This window comes from Pyrgilauda ruficollis, unplaced genomic scaffold, assembly GCF_017590135.1.
Source record: "Pyrgilauda ruficollis isolate IOZ18807 unplaced genomic scaffold, ASM1759013v1 scaffold57, whole genome shotgun sequence".
NCBI classification, from domain to species: Eukaryota; Metazoa; Chordata; class Aves; order Passeriformes; family Passeridae; genus Pyrgilauda; species Pyrgilauda ruficollis.
In genome coordinates, this window is record NW_024527377.1 from 452,587 (window position 1) to 469,843 (window position 17,257).

Consider the following 17,257-nt stretch of genomic DNA (forward strand, 5'->3'; position numbering starts at 1 on the left):
GGTGACTAATTTCTGTCATATGACTGTGACACCGAATGGAGCGGGGCGGGCGGAACTAGCCGCGGCGAAGGGACGGCGCTGCGCGGAGCCCAGCGCCTCGGCGGCGGGGGCAGCGGCAGCGCCCCAAAATGCCGCCCACCCTCTTCCAGAAGCTCTTCAACAAGAAGCACGGCCTGATCTCCCCGGCCAGGGACGCCCGCGACGACTGTGTCTTCAGGTAACCGGCACGGGGTCGCGCTCCTCCCCTGCCCCAAACTTCTGCTCCGAGTTCCTCGCTCCCTCCGCCGCCCGGGGAACGCGGGGGCTGGCAGACCCTTCCTTGCCCCATCGGCAGCTCCTCGGCGACGTGCCCCGCTCCCCCAGCCCCGGGGGATCCTTCCCCCGTCCTCCGCGGGAGCCCCGCGGCCGCCCCGGCCGGGCCCCTCCGGCGGGCGCGGGGCGGGAGCCCTCCGGGACCGCCACGTCGGGGCCGCTGCGGTGCCTCCGCTCGGCTGCCTCCCCACCGGGGCCGCCGCTCCCAGCGCCGGGCCGTGCCTCGCCCCCAGCCCGCGGCTGCCTCCCCTTCCCCGGCGTGTGTGAGGCCCCGGTCCCCGCGGGCCCCTCCAGGGATGCTGCGGGCTGGGGGAGAGCGACTGGCCGGCCGGTCCCCAGGGAGCAGCCCCAGGAACGGGGAGAAAAGGTGAAGTTTTGGCGAAGAGAGGAGTGGGGCTTGTAGCGAAATTCGTCATGCTCTGACCGCAGCAGCAGCACTGGATCGGCCGAGCGGGGCCAAGCTCAGCGCGGGGAGCAGGGCAGGGGCCCCAGGGCAGCCCGAGGGGCCGGGTGGGCTCGCTCGGCCCGGGCCGGTGCCTGTGGGGGCCGGGGCGGGCAGAGGCTGCGTTCGGCTGCTCTGCGGGGCCTGGGGCTCGCCCGGGGCTTCTGCGGGTCGGTTTGCTTGGAAACAGGTAGCTTTTGTGCTGCTCCACGCGTGAAAAATGGTCAGGCTCGAAGGCGATGCCGTGTCTGCGTCCTGGCAAAGAGAGAACCTTCACTATCGTTTTAAAGTGCGGTTTGCCACCTAGATGGAAATAAAATCTGCTTCATTAGTAAGAGTTACGGGCTTCTTAAAGCACTTTTAAAAGTGTGGTGAAGCTCTCTCCCACTCGCTGCCTTGAAATTTACTGCCTACAAATGATCAGCCCTTGGGTTGCTCTGTAAAGGGACATCTCTGACTGATGGCTTAATGCTCTGTGGTGGGACACCCCTTCTAGCTGCAGTATTTAGCAGTTTAGGTGCATAACCGTGTATCTGCAGTTATCTAAGCACAAGGGCTTTCAAAAAATATTGATTGGATTATATGAGTCTTCAAGGAGTCAAGACATGCTCCTGGACATTATCTGGAGCTCACACAACTTTTGAGGACACTGGTCCCTAACTGCTTTCACACCTCTCTGATATTCACTGTGGAGTCAATCCTTTTTTTTAATGATATTTTCTAAGAAACAGAATGTTTTAATGATGTCAATGTCATCTTATTTTCCAAATCATCTTAATACTGGACCAGAGCCATTGGTGGGAATGGGAGGGGGTACTAGGACTGTCTGTGTAGTTGTCATGCCTCTTGCCCTGCCTTAGGTTTGTCTAGAGACTGGTGGCTCAGGCAACAGCTGCAGTGCAGACCTGGGGCAGAAATGTGGGAATCACACCCGTGTTGAAAGGAGGAGAGTGAGTACTTGGCAAGGTCTGTGCTTTCCTCGTCACCTGTATCATTCTGTGCCAAACTGGGTCTGAAACTGATAGTGCTGTTTCCCTTTGCGGTATGAATTGTCACCTGGTAACTGGTGAATTTGCAGCTGGGCTTTTTTTTTTGGTGGACCCACAGGTATAATTTGCAGGGAAAGGCTGATGAGGCTCTGGGGAGGGTGGGAGATCCAGCTCTGACTTAGGAGAGCCAAGTCATATTTTTGAAGATTAATACAGATGCTCTCTAGGCACATTACCTAATGGCTGCTTGCATTTTCCAAATGAGGCTAAGTTTGTAGATCACAACTTGTTAGGATTATCAATTCCTGGTGAAACTTTCAGATAATACACAAAATAAGGACTGATATTTATGACAGCTGAGTCTTTGGAGACTGGAAATAAGTTTAGAGTTAGACTGTTGCTGGTTCCAGTGAACCTGAATGCAACAGCCTCACCAATTCCGTTGGGCAAGGTGATGTTTTATGGATTGATACATTATATCTGTTTACAGTCTAAATAAAAGAGCATTTCCCAAATATTCTGAGCACTGTTATTTCTGTCTGTCTTCGCCTTGAAAGCACAGGTCTCTTATTGAAAAGACTGTGTAGAACAACCATAAAAATGCATATATTCTCTTACTATATTTTGTGAATAATACGTATTTGGAGAGAAGAGCCTGATGACTCTGGCAGTGACATTACTATAGCAGAATATTTAAGCATGATTTTGCCACTAATTTTTTTTTTGCTATCAATATATTTTATGTTTCCATCAGGCTTATTGTGAAAATTCACCAGTTCTATTTATCTGACCTTACACTGTTTCAAAAATAAAACAATGCTTTTCAGAGGAAACATTTTGTTTAGTTGTTGATTTGTTTGTGGTGGGCTTTAAATTTTTTTCTTTTTAATTTCCTGCCAAGAATCTCTCTCTGTGCTGTGGGTGTGTGAAATTTTGTGAGCCGAAGTGTAGACAAACTCTGTAAAACCCTTCAGGACTGGGTGCTAGAGAAGTTAAGAAGTTTAGTAATGGGAAGAGTAAGTTAGCAATTATAAAATATTTGCTGAGCTGGTAGTTTGCCATTTATATATTATATATATATATATGCTGTTTATTTTACAGAAGAAACTTTAGGAAATCACAGTAGATCTACTGCTTGTTAGTTTTTTAGCTCTTCCATTTAATCCAGGGCGATTGGCAGACTTGGCCCTTAGACTGAAATCTCTTGCTACAGCTTGACATTCACATGGTGAGCAAGAATATTCAAATTTTAGTGGTAAGATCTGTTTACAAGAAACACAGAAACACCTGCAAGTATTCTAGGAGGGAAAAGTTAAGCCCTTATATTCCAAGATGTAGAGTACCTGCTGTCTACTGCAAATAATACTCATGTGAGTGGATTTTCCCTGAGGGTAATTCTTACTATAAATAGGATCTCTTGGCCATATTGTAGCATCTGGCACAGACCGCTGCTGGTGACAGGAAAGCTCAGCCCAGGCTTGGGCTGTTATATTTATTAGGAAAATAAAATTTCAGGTAAGCAATTTTCTAGAATTTTATAATCAAAGTATTCCTATTGTAAAAATAAATAAAGGTGTTCACATGAGCTGTAAGCTGTATGTATCTAAAATGGAGACACACTTTAAAATAGTAAATAAATTAACCCTGTTCCACTAAGATGGAAATAATCTTACAAAAACTTCCTTAAATTAAGCAGAAGCAGCCATGCATTTCTGCTGTATATTATATGGGCACACAAAACATTCCACTGCACATTTACATTACTGACTGCTACAGATAGTGATTTTCAGCTGCTGTGTCTTTCCTGGCTTTCCAGGGATCCACTTCAGCCCTCTGGAGAAAAGGAAGCTGGTAAGGCACTGAAAACTCAACCAGCTTTTTGTTCTTCAAGATGGGCTCAGTAGATTGAGCCCGAAGCTCAGTAAATTACCAAGAGGGCTGAGGCTTTATATCCTTGTCAGGATGTTTGGGCAGTGTTTCCAATGGTAAATACAGCTGCAAGGACTGCAGCAGGGTTTCTGCAGGAGCGTGTGTTGGGATCCTGATTGGACTTGGGTCACTGTTAGCATGTGGCAAAGGGAGAGGGATTGTCTTGTAGCACTGAGCTATGGGACTTGGACATGCTGGGGCTCCATGTAGGAGGGAACTCAGTAGGGATTTTTTCCATCTCATGTGTAAAGTTCAAATACTTGTTCCCTTCTGTCTCTAGACAGCCTGCCTGCCTAGCTGGAGGATAGAGGGATTATTAATCAGGAGTTCTTTTTACACTACAGCTCAATAAAAGCTTCAGTGTCTCTTTTTTTATTTTAATCTAGGGAACTCTAAAGAACCATCTCACCCCGAGGGGCATTCCACTGATGTTTGCAAACTCTGTTTTGCTCTTGTTAAAGCACCTGTTGTAGAGGTACAGCTGTGTGGTGATTGTTCAAGCTTGACAGAACCCCTTCCAGTTTCAAGTCTTACCAATGGTGTGGGGTATCTTTGGGCACATTCTTCCTTTAGGGCTTTGCTTTGGTTATCTAGGTATTTTTGAGAATGAGTGCTGTTTTTCAAGCTGGGAGATACAGGAATAAATAGTTTTAAATGTTCTTTATGATAGAGAAAACCATTTTTGGTTGTCCTGGACATGTGCTTTCTTGGGGTCTTCTAGTAATATATGCTGCTCCTTTATTGAGAGAATAGTTTGCCAGGTTCCTGTGATAGGACTGGCTTCAGGCTGACTGCAAAGTAGTATTTCCTGAAATCTGTCTAGGCAAGCATTTCCCATCAGCCCAGACTCTTTCTGTTCTCTGTGGCAGTGACTTTAAATGGTATCCTGAGATTTGTTTCCTTTCACATATTTTTTGGCAGTGGCATTCATCAAGGGAATTACGATAAAACTAGAGTTGTAAATGGGTAGCCTGATACAAAGATGCTTCATGAGCCAGTTCTTCTGCAGAGCTATTGTTCTTGCACAGTAAAAATGGTATGTGCTTTCTTACAAAACTGTAATTGCTTCTTGAACCAGAGGCTAATTTCTTGAAAAAAAGTGCAAGAGACTCAGAGACATTTATTAATGTGTAGCCAGAGACTACTGCAGCTTTTTAAAGTGGAGGCTGGAGTACAGTGAAGGAGGAACATGAAACTTGTCTTTACATTGGTATTTCCAATCAAAAGTTTTACCCAGAGAACTTTTTTCTCAGGAGCAGGTAGCTTTGTGTACAGCTTGGCTGAGCCCAGGAAAGTGGATCTCTTGCCAAATTGTATCAGTTCTTGAGAGCAACGTGGCCAGCAAATTCCTGATCCTAGCAGTTCTGCACAAGGCTTTTTAAAGTTGTTCCTCAGCAGTACATCAGGCCAGCCTGACCAAAACCTGTTGTTAATGAAACAGCATGTTTTGATGTTTGTTCATTTCTGGCGTTCTGCGAGGTTTTTTGTCAATATTTGTAAAACTCCTGGAATTTCACTACCTCAAAGTCTTTGTTCCAAAAGAGCATTAACTGGACCTCATTTTGTAATAGGTCCAGCTTTTTATCTTTTCCAGTTATCTGATGAATTTAAAAAGATTTCATGCCATAATTTTTAAGACTTCTCGAATTCTTAAACATTTCAAATGTTACTGTGCTTTTATTGAGCTAATTTCTGCCCTGTAATGTCCTTTTAAATTTTGCTTTTTTAAAAAAATCCATCTCTTCTGTAATCTCTGGAAGAGTATGATTTTGGCTTTTTGGTTGCATTCATTAGCTTGAGTGCACCAAGTTTTAATAAATACTTCACTTTGATTTATGCACGGTTTTCTCTATGCTATGATGACTTTGGCTTGTGTTTTGAAATATATTACTGTTTTCTAAAGTACTTCTTTTTGCCAAAAATCTGTTTTGCATTTCCTGTCATGTAAGTTTTATGTACCTTCCAGTGCTTAAGTCAATTTTCATCTTGGAAACAGACGTACAAGCAACAAGATTCCACTGAGCACCTCTGGAGCTTGGAGATAGTTTTGTTAATTTCTTCTGAAAGGGCCACTCTCCAAGCCTTCCTTGCTACCATTGTCTAGGTCTCCCAGTGCTTCTCCAGGTAGGAACGTGATGCTCCTAAAAAACCCAGCATGTCCTTGAAAATTAGGTGCTAGCTCTGAATAAAGCAGTGACTGAAGGAGCTGATAATCAGAGGGTTGGCAGTCCATCCAGTGATTATTTACTTATATCATCACCAGATCTGAAGGAATTAACTTGGATTGATATTCCCAGCATGCTAGGTGCATGTGAGTGCAGAGAAAGATGGAATAATTTGAAAACTGTTGGGGTGCTTGTGTCTGCCTGGCTTTGTGCCTTGGAAAGTTTTTCCCTGCCCTGGTGGGACCTCTGCCTAGCCCTTGCTTCACCTTGGCTTCTTCCCATCACCAGTGGAACGGGGAACACGAATGGTGCAGTGAAAAAACCCTCTGCTCATTTTTTCTCTCGTTTGCTAGAAGGAGGTAAAGCACATTACAGAATGAGCTGGCAGGTGAAGGGTCACCCTTATTGCCTTTCTTCCTGGTATATCCTGTGGTGGCTGGGAGCTCGTGGTGTCTTGAGAATTTGGCATCACGAGGCTGCCCTGCCCGTCCTGGCCATCACGAGGTCGGCGCTGTCAGCGCGCACTCGGCTTCCTCCCAGCCTGCGGCAGCGCTTCCTCCCTGTGGGATGGCCTGGCTCGCCTGGGGATAGCTGCAGTCTCCTGCCTCGCTGAGCAGCCCTTGGAACAGTCACTTTCTTGGTTCCCCTTCCTCCATTTCACCTTCTTCCTCTAAATTAGAAATCTGCTTCAGGAGAGGTTGGGGTGAGTGAGTTATGTGCATATAGATATACTCGAGTGGAAGTGCTTCACACTTGGGTTACACTGGCAAGTGTTGTAAGAAGGTGTTTCTACAAACCCTCAGGTTCTGTTTCTTCCCTCTCCAGGTGAGGTCATGAGCCATGAGGATGTACCAAGAGCATGGGGTGTATGTACCTGCTTGTGCACAGTGATGTCTTCTCCTTTTCTGAAACAATTCCACCATTTGTTTTCTGAGGGACATTTGTTGGTGACTGAGGGTGTGTTTACATGTCTCATGTTCCAAACCTTGCTGACTTGGGATGATCAGCTCATCTGGTCGATTGACAGATTGTCCTTGTGTTTTCAAAGGGCTTTATCCCTTGCTCTGTGTATGCTCTGTTATGCTTCGAGTTAGCGTATGCTCATGGTGACAGCTTGGATGAATCCAAGCTTCTGTTCTGGAATAAACTGGACCAGTGTGACTTGGAGCCTGCAACTTGTTTCGTAATTTTGGCTGAATGCTCTAGGTGACCACTTCAGCAGTGTGTTTTACAAGTGGAAACTAATGCATGCAGTGGTTTCATGCTCAGTGGTTGTGTTCCCTCCCAGTGCTACATCTGGAGCTGGATGTCTGCAGGATCACATGTTTGTGAGTAATGTTAGGAAAAATGCAAAGCTCAGTTGCAGCAGCGAATCCACAGTGTGGTTGTGCTGGGCTTCCAGAATCGGCCAAGAGCAGAATTTGTCTCTGAGGACTTGAAAAATTTTGCGTTTGTGGTGTTAGATAGGGAACCTTAATCTGTAAAATATCTGCTGGAAGAAAAAAGTTATGCCTATTAAAAACAGGAAATAATTTTATTAATTAGTAATCAGTTAGCTAATGCATGGACTGCTCCACCTTACAGTGAGTAGTAGCAGAATTCATATATGGGAAATATTCAAATATGGGAAATATATTTGCACAAAATTCACGTGATTCTGTTGTGCCTAAGGAATGTGACCATAAACATTAAGTTCAATCATTAATTTCTAACAATACCTGCCCAATACACACAATATGATTATGTTCTGCTTCATAGATATGTGAGTAGTTATTATGTAATCTTTGTGTTGAAAAGGATTTATTTCTTTTTACAACAATGCATGGTTAACAATGTTGCTTAGTGCTCAACCGAAGCTTTTACTTGTTGATTCTGCACATTTGCGTAAACAGTCTTTTTCTTCTCTGAAGCTGATAGCTTCTGGAGATACTATTATTCAGAACACAATGCATTGCAGAGAAACTTGTTCAAACATGTGAATTGCAGCATGAAATATTCCATGAACTGCATATAGAGTATTAACAGTGCATATATGTGAGATGCATCTGCAAGTAAAATGTGCTTGTAATAAAGTTTTTTTGTCTTTTCTAATTTCATAGCTTTTATCAAGCAATTAAACAGGTTTGTCTGATGCTTTTGTGTTGATAATCAGGGTATCTTCCAGCTCTTGTATATTATCTGTCTTTGGAACTCTGGCCTTGAAAGAGCCCATGTTGTACCAGTGGAGGATTCTGCAGTGGTGCCAGTGTCAGTAGCAGCAATCCTGGCTGTGGGTACACATTGACAGCCCAGCAGTGCCCTGTGGTTGGCTGTACCCAAGTGTGGACCTGCAACAGCCCCTGCTGACAGCAGTGAGCTTCAGGCATGGGAGTGATCCATCACACACCACTGATCCTGCTCTGTATGTCCAGGATAGTTCCACAACATCCAGTAGTTATTTTTGTCTAAAATGAGTAAAATACGTCACAGAAACAGTCACATTTCCTTTACTCTGGGCACTGATCATGCCCTGCACATTCATAGTGTTTCATGCTCCTCCAGATCTGTGTCTGCTTCACTGTCAGAGCCTTCAAATGTTTTTTTCCCTTGCTCCAGCTAAAATGTCAGCAAAACATAAAATTTGTAATGGAGCAGAAACCTTCTACTCTTTCAGTTTGTGTGATATAGAGCTGGGAAGAAACAGGAGCCAAATTACAGTTTTCTTCCATCTGTTTTAGTTGATAAATGAAGAAACTTTGAATGCAGTTCAGCCCTGACTTTAGATTGTGGCCTTGTGCCTGTTTAAGCCAGAGCAGTATCATCTCCACAGTTCCTGTGTCATTTCCCACTCAAAGAGAGAGAAGGTAAATTGTCTGAGCGTTGCCCAAAGGAACTGTTACTTTGCTATATGCCTTCTTAGTTTGTTTTATTTTAGCCTCAGGAGCTGTGGAAATGGTGGCACATTGCAGTGCTTGGCCTTGCACTCCCCTCAGTAATTTCTAAATCTTTTGATTGATTTCTGTCTGGTGGAGAACGTGAGAAGTTTGAGTGAGCTGAGTTTCTCTAACTTTAGTGCCAATGCTGTGGTGCTGTTGGGTGTCCCCTGCCCATTAGGATCTGTGCAGCTCTGAGCTGGCTGCACTTTGCCCATTCCTGTTTCCAGTGGCTGTGTCCCTGGGGACAGCCAGAGTATGGGCATGTTGGAGGAAGACAGTAGTCATGTGGTGCCACAGTTTGCCCTGCATAGTTTGCAGGGAACAGCTGTAGTATGACCTCAAGAAAGGCCAGTCCTGGACTACTGTGAATGCCAGAATATCAAAACCTCTAAATTATTTTGCTTTCTGATGAGTATTAAAGCACACACTGCTACGTACCCAGGTTTTTCTTGTCTCATGCATGTCCAAGGTTAAAATCAGGCCTCCCAAGCCTGTGTGCTCAGCACTTAGTTTGCCATGTTTGTGGGTAATTATGGAAGACTGCAGTCGTGCAGAAGGAAGCACATCACGTGTGAGCAGTTCAGTGGGAAATGAATGAGATTCTTGTCGAGTATTTTTGCACTCTCCCCGCGCTGCCCCCGTAAAGCCTTACCTAGAAAATGTTCTTGCCATTTGGAGAGCTGGCTGAATGCTTTGTTTACTCCTTTTCATGAAACTTGATACCAGAAATTTGTAGTGAAAACCTGTGTTAGTTCAGGTGTTAATGAAGAATGGGTGCTGATGATAAGCTGTGTGGTTGGGTGTGCAGGGAACAGGCTGTGGAACTTGGGGGAAGCATGTGCTCCTTCTCAGAAGCTTGTTCTAGTTGAATGGCATTATCTGAACATCTGAGAAGCTCCTAGGGAAGAAGTCTGCCAGAATTTTCTTGTTCCTACAGGAAAAATAACAGTATTACCCCTTAAGACAGAGCCAAAGAAATGCCTCAAATGTCAGGACAGTGAATTGGCTTACAGTACTAACTGTGTTTCTATTTAAAGGTAGCCCAAACTGACAGAACTTAAATAGTCAGACAGAAAAAAGTGGTTGGTTTTTTCAGTACTTCAACGTGTTTCAGCTGCTGTGAGTTACTGGAAATTACTCTACTTGCCCAGTAGAAAAGGAAATTGTTCTACTGACAACATGGAGAACTAAGAAGCTCTGAAAAGGAGCATGATGGTTTCTTAACTGGGTATATTTACTAGTCATACAAGAGATGCTAATCATGAAAAAAAACCCAAAAAGCCAAAAACCAAAGCAACTTTCTTCTGAGACTATCACAATTTTATTTTGTATAAAGAAATATTTATCAAACTTTTTTCAGATAAGCAAAAATATCACTTTGTAATAAGACTAATTTATTTTACTTTCTTTAAATTTAGTAGGGTTTTTTCCATAGTATCTTTTCTGCAGTTATCAGCAAATGAGTAATTTTGGTTAGTCGAATAGTAGCTACTTTAAAATGTGTCATCAGATTTTCTTTTTCAATTGAAGTGTGCTCAGAAACTGCTAGGTAGCTTATGTTTGTGTGTTGTGTAAGGCTTTTTCTCACATTAGGGTCAGAAGATAAGACACCAGGTTTTATGGGTTTTTGTTTGTTTGGGATTTTGTTGGGTTTTTCCCCACCTGAGTTTAGTATATGCTCATTTAAATACTGGTCTTTTCTATTAGTAGCTAGCAGGACAAATCAGCTGAATTTCACTCAGGAGGTGACATTTGTCTATGCTCACACTAGAGAAAAAACCCATGCAAGACAATGTAAGATTCAGTAATGGCAATTGTTCTCATCTGTATGGATGGAGAAGACAGAGGAGAAGAAAATACAGAGGGAATGGGGAATTTGACAAGAAATTATTTTTTAAATAAAAATTAAAATAAAGAGAAACTTAAACATTAAAGCAAATATCAAGTGGTCCAGTTCTATGAAGTCCTCAGCATCCTCACTAGAGTTTGAAGGCTTTCCGTGCCAAAGCCTTAATCTTTGCTGAAGGATATTCATGCTGGGAGAAAAGAGATCACAAGAGCAGGAAAGACCTCACTGTTAGATCTGTGTCATGTACGTATATGTTTGTCTGTGCCAGACAAAACACACGTCTGTATTATTTGAAAATATACCCAGGTGTCTTCATTTGCTATCAGGGCTCTGAGTGTGTGAGCACCTGTCTCAACTCACAGTAATCAGGATACCACAAAGCAGAAACCTGCCTGCCTTGCTCAGCTGCTGCCTGTGAGAGAAGGACTCTGGTGTTTCCCCCAGCAGCGAGGCAGGTAAATTCATTACCTGTGTGCACTGTGTAGACAAGCCTAAGTTGCTGTAATGTAACACTGGGCAGACTCCTTTGCTTCCTAGATCAGAAGCATGATGCTAAGGTTTTTGTGATTTTGGGGGCTGATAGATGCTGTATAAATATAAGCATTTTTGGGTTGCAGTTGAGTATTCAGAAGGTTACAAAGGTACATGTGTAAGTGCAGTTGGAAGCAGTTGTATGATGCTGCTGTGATTACATACATACAATTTACAGGATATAGTGGTTTTGTGGGCATGGTGGTATTCGGCCAAAGGTTGGACTTGATGATCTTGGAGGACTTCTCCTGTGATTAATTTTCCTTAGGATTTTTTGTTCTTTCTAGTGTTCTCTCTCATTGTCACTGTCCCTGTTTGGTGCTCTGCTTTGGGAACTTGTATTTACTCACATGCACTCATACACAGAAGAAGAAGAAAATTAAAGCCTGTCTTGCTTTCCCTTCTATTCTTCTGCTCTTCTCAGAGTCATCTGAGGCCTGCAGTGCTGCCTCTCCTCTCTGAAGAGTTCCCCTGGGTGCTGTGCTGTCCCTTCCTCCTCCTGCCACAAGCAGTGGCATGCATCCTGTTTGGGGTTACTGTTGTGTCACATCAATTGATGTGCATGAGCAGGAAAAGGGGAAAGGGAAATGAGAAGCAAAGGGAGCAATTACTTTGAGAACAGCTCCTTTAGAAAGACCACAATAAGACAACCCAGTCCAAAATGTCCTGATGGCATTGACAGCTATTGCTGTCCAGCACATGTGCCTTTCTTTCCTCTCGATGCAGTGGAGTAAGTAGCTCTGTGTGTTGCTGTGTCTGGTTCACAGCAGGTTACCTGCAGCACTAGGCTTCTTCAGGTTCCACATTTTAAGGATGCTCATGTGGACAGACTGAAATCTGCTGGCAAGCTGTGGTGGCTGGGAGTGTCTGGAATTATGTTTGCATCCATTTGGTTACTACCAGCAAAGAGGGGTTTATGGAACATACACTAAACATACATATATATCTTGATTAAGTACAGCCTCTCCCAGTAGAACAATGTAGGTTTTATCAAGTGATTCTGTTGATTCTGTCAGGCAGAGCTGGTTTGGACTGTGTGTTCCAGCTCAGTTCCGTGATAAGGAAGGTGTGTGTTTGGAGTGAGTTTCAGTGCTGATACCCAGGGAGGGCATGTTGAGCTGAAGTTGCAGTTTTCTTTATCACAGACAGATTTTAGCAGTAAGAAAAGCTCTGAGGCATGTACGGGCTATGTTCAGCTGATACTTGAAGCTGCCATGTATCTGTCATGTGGGGTTCTCAGTAATACTTGACCAGTTCCGTCTTTCTGCTGTGGAAAATCCCTCTAGATGGATAGTTGTATTGAAGAGCTTGGGCAGTGGCCAGTCCTACCCCGTATTTTCCATTCCTACCATTCTTGGAAACCCAAAACCGTGAGCACGTAGTGAGACTTAGAAAACTGAAGGGGATGGCAGAAAGCCTGAGGGTACAGAGCTCCTTGCAGCAGTGAGCAAAGCACAATGGAGCAAACCCAGTAGAGCACTTTGTTAAGCTTGGTTTAAAGGTTGAGCAGGCCTTAGCTGATAGCTTAATGCATTTTTACATGTTCTGCTTTGGGGAACCAAAGCATTTAGGACCTCACAGTTAAGGTGCATTTGCTTGAAGGTGCCAGGCTGCTCCAATATTCTGACAGTCTGTATTTTATTTTTTTTTTTTTATATGAATGAAGTTGTGGCTTGGTCAAGCATCTGATTTTTATTTGTCCTCATGTCCTTATGAGTTACATAAAAGTGAAGTCAACCAATGTCTTTATTGTCTGCTCTATATAAATCTACCTGAAATAGTTTCAGGTCACCTTTACATGCTTAATTTGGAAAACAGTTGAGCAGCATGACTCTTGCCTTGGAGAATTAAGCAGTCTAGGCTCCTCACAGTAGTCTTGGGGCTCTTGCACAAATCTGCACAAATCAAGATCTCATCCCTTCTGCACGTTAAGTAGGGGCCTGTTTGACTCGTAGAGCCAGTAAGGGAGGGATGTTCAGTGCATGGGTTGGAGCCAAGTTAGAAAAGTCTTCCCTCCTGAAAAGCAGCTGTAGGATAGATCCAGTCCACCTAAATATTCAGTAATATATGAAATCATTCCTAATTGTTTCTGGTTCAGAGCCTGGCAATAGTTTTGAAGTGCAGTGTACTTGACATTAGGGGTTTTGAGGGTTAACTAAAGGGATGAGTTAAAGTCTGCTGGGCTTATGGCATGCAGAGGGATTGCAGAATTGGGCCACATCAGACATTTGAAGGTGTTGGAGGATGCTTAGATGGCAAGTGACCATCATGTCAGGCAGTTGTTGGTTCCTGGGGAGTATCTATCATTAGGACTTAGGAGATGTTGATATTAATGAGCCTCACATACAGATAGGGCAGCCTGGGATTTCATTCCATAGATATGAATTTCTTATACTTGCTTGTATAATCATCCTCTGTCTTTAGTTTGCAGTTGTTCCTGTGTAACTGAGATGGGGTTTTGGTGAAAGCTGATGGGGGCAATAAGGCTGAGTCAGCACTGTGCTTAGGCATGTGCTCTGAGTCTGGAAGTAGTTTGAGTGCTCCCAATGAATCCACTGATGTGCTTGGCACTAGGCATGTGTTTTAAATAAGCTGTAAAATCTACACAAATGAGGAGGATGAGACTACAAGCACACAGTGTTTAAAATCAAAGGTTTAGGGGGTTGTATTCTTCAGGAAAAAAGCTTTTGGCATTTCATGCATTTCAGTGACATACTGAGCTTAAATGTCACCTGCATCGGAAAAATGATCGTCATCTATTAATTTTATGTGACTGTCTTGATCAATGACCTGGTAACATAGCAAGCTAAAGTTCACTGTAGTCCTCTACAACCCCAGGCTTTGGGCTGAGAGCAGCATCTTGGGATTATCCCTACGTCAAACCTTGTTTGAACTCAGTACATATAAATAATTGTCCGCCAGCTTTTCCTATTACAAGCATATGCACAGTTTGTGAAATTGGTTTACCATGTCCTGAAAATTTCTTTGATATTTTTAAAGCCTGTTGCCATGGGAACCAGACCCCATAACAGAAAAGCTTTTTGGTGCTAAGGAGGCCAAGAAATTCACTTAACAACAGGAATAAAGCCACGGAAAAATGGCTTGTATTTGTTTTCCAAAAGCAAACAAACAAACCCCAGAAGAAACAGTGATATCCTAAAGCAGTTTGGACCTGGATTACCAGATGGAAGGGGACACTCTGCTCTCAGGGCTTCAGAGCCTGGTCAGGGAGCTCACCCTGTGGACACTTGCACTGGTCCTGGCTCTTACAGGCGAGAATAATCAGGGATTCCACAAGCATCTTTCTCTGAAATAATTCATATGTCTTTTTTTACTTTTTTGTTTTTTTTTTCAATATGGAAAGGTTGAAATGGTGTGATGGATTGGTTTATGGGCAAGAAAACACAAGTTTTGCTTCTCAGAACTGGATGTCCCCTTTGTGCTTTGCTAATACAGAAACTGGCAGAACAGGCATTACTTTGACGTTGGGGCTTGCAGCCCTGTTTCCTTGTGTCTCATGACTGAGTGAATCAACACCTAATTAAAGTCACATGAGGGACAGAGTAAAATGCTGTTCAGGCACTGATCCCTGTGAATCTTTGGAGAATAACTACTTACCTCTGTCTTCCTCCTTTTCCAAGCAACCCTGAACAGCTGTGGCTCTGCCTTTTTTTTTTTTTTTTTTTTTTCCAGAGAAAAGAATAGCACATAGACCTCGGCTAAAGCAATGCTGCCTATGCAGATAAATGAGAGCTTGGGTAAGGGGAAGGAAGACCAGGGAGTTCTCAACATAATCTTGAGGAATTGGAATGATTTGAGTTCATGCTGGGGATGATTTAGCTGAAAGCCTGAAAGTATAGTCCTTGTGCATTTGACACTCCTGGAAATTTAACTGAGAATGTGAACGTTGGGCAAGGAATTTGGCAGTGATCTGTGGGCTTTCTTGGTATTTTTAATATTAGCTGTAATTTTACCACTTGTGGCTCGTTATGAAGGTCCATAACAATTGCTTTCCATCTCTGAGTGACAAATACTTGTGTGGAGATTTATTAGGCTCTCAATTATCACTCGGTCACAAGCACAGCCACCTTAATCAATTACAGGATCGTGGCTTACAGCCAAGGAATGCTCCAAGCCCCATGCTGCCTTTGCTGCTGCTGCTGCACCGGATGACTTTCACCACCAAGGCCATATTTTTTCCCCTTATAAAACTCACAAAACAAGTACTGCAGGATGTTTTAATCAGCGTAAGCAGATGTCTCCCTGCACCCCGGTGCAGCAGAGGCTCGCGGGTCGTGCGCAGTGTCTGCAGCTGGAGGTTTGGTGGCTCTCGTGCTGGCACTGGCACAGCAGAGGCTCGCGGGTCGCGCGCAGGGCTGTGCAGCACGTGCAGTGTCTGCAGCTGGAGGTTTGGTGGCTCTCGTGCTGGCACTGGAGGTACCAGTGGTTTGAGCACTCCATGGAGTGGCATCTCCAGGCTGGAGGTATCTGGCTGCCTGCAGCCAGACCAGGGGGTTTCAAGGTGGAAAAAGCAGGCTTTGGTAGGGACCCACTATATTCTGGCACCCTTGGCACAGCATCACACACTCTGATAAGCTCACAGGTTAAAAAGCATGACGTAAAAAAATTGCAGCTGTTTACATCCTAGTCTTTTAGCCTTTAAAAATGTATTTATTTTTAGATGTATCTGTCTGATTAAAAAAAAGCCTATGTAGATGTGTTTGTTTGTTGCAAGAATCAGCTGACATGTCAGGCATAGCTAGAGCACACTGGCAGGTCGGTTATGCACCTTGCAGCTTTTCTTTTAATGTCTCCTGAAGTAATATATTGGAAATCTCAGTTTTCAGCAGTGCAAAAAGAATAAAACTGCCATAGTCCCTATGGTTTCTGAGAAGTGCTTGAAAATGAAAGCCTTAAAGACACTCTAAGCTGAGGATAAATACAGGGAATTCAATATTTGTCTGTTAAAAAATTGAAAATGTGAGGAGTATTCAGCCAAAGTACCCTTATTCCATCAGAAATCTTTCAAGGATTTATTATTATTAATATTAGCATTGATAACAATAGTGGAGCCTTAGTGATTCCTCTAAGATGTCTTCATTTTCATAATAGGAGAGGTGTTGCAGTCAACCTCAAATCTCATTTGTCTTTTCTCCTCATTGTCTCATCTATTAATATTCACAGTTTCCAAAATAAAAACCATCAACTCGCCATTAAGTTCCCTAAGCAAACTTTGCAGTTGATAAATCCGAGCTTGTGAGCTTGATTTTGTTTTGTCAAGTTAGTTTTGTGTGTGGACTTAAGAATTTTTGAACCTCTTGTGACATCTCCAGAACTGCACAGCATAAAGGAGGGAAGACAGACTGCCCCCCATAACCCTCCTCTGCTGCATTACATAATTCTGGATGATTTAGGAGAGTCTTTATTTCCAACTCTGTTCATCAAAAGCAATTTGTATTGCAACTTTTTTCTTCCCAACTTTTCATTAGACACACACAACACTGAGCTATTTACACTTCATTTTTTACTAGCTACAGCAGAAGAGTCTGCTCTGCACACCCGAGTGTGCACAATAAAATAACTGTTTGGCAGGGGGAAAATGCCCTGTTGTCTTGCAGTACCAGTTGGTATTATGGAGGTTTGTTTGGTGTCTTATAGTAGATTGCGACTGGAAATGTGATACAAAATGAACACCAATGTTTCAGTAGCCTAACCATGCATCAGATTTTTACTTTGATAGTTATTTTTATTTTCAGTGTTTTTACCATGACGTGAAAAATTACAGCAGTGGATAGTCAATCTGCTGAGGTCTCCATGTTCTTAAAAGAGAGATAATTGTTTCATGTTCTACCCTCCAAGAATGCTCATAGGCAGATTTGTAGTTGCTGATGCTCCTTTACAATGCTGGTAGAGACAGTTTATTCCAGTCATGAGACCTTGTGCTGGTAGTGAGAATCCTGTGTATGGAGAGTTTATAAACTTGTTTATTTTTTTAAAAATATCATATCCAAAGCACTTTATTCAGCATTTAACAATATGTTTTCCTTTAAAGAATAGAGGGCCCAGGTTTTGAAACTCCTTAGGGCTGTTTGCAGTGATCTTTCTCATCATATGGGCTCTTGCTG

At 43.3% G+C, this 17,257-nt stretch overlaps 1 protein-coding gene across 1 annotated transcript in view; it reads left to right on the forward strand.

The window, feature by feature from the left end:
- Window positions 1–13: 13 nt before the first annotated feature.
- FNIP1 (folliculin interacting protein 1) overlaps window positions 14–17,257 on the forward strand; it is a 64,635-nt gene continuing 47,391 nt past the window's right edge. The window contains exon 1 of the mRNA XM_041481808.1: window positions 14–217. Within this exon, the coding sequence (XP_041337742.1) occupies window positions 129–217 (89 nt within the window). The 5' untranslated portion in view covers window positions 14–128. The remainder of the gene's footprint in view (window positions 218–17,257) is intronic.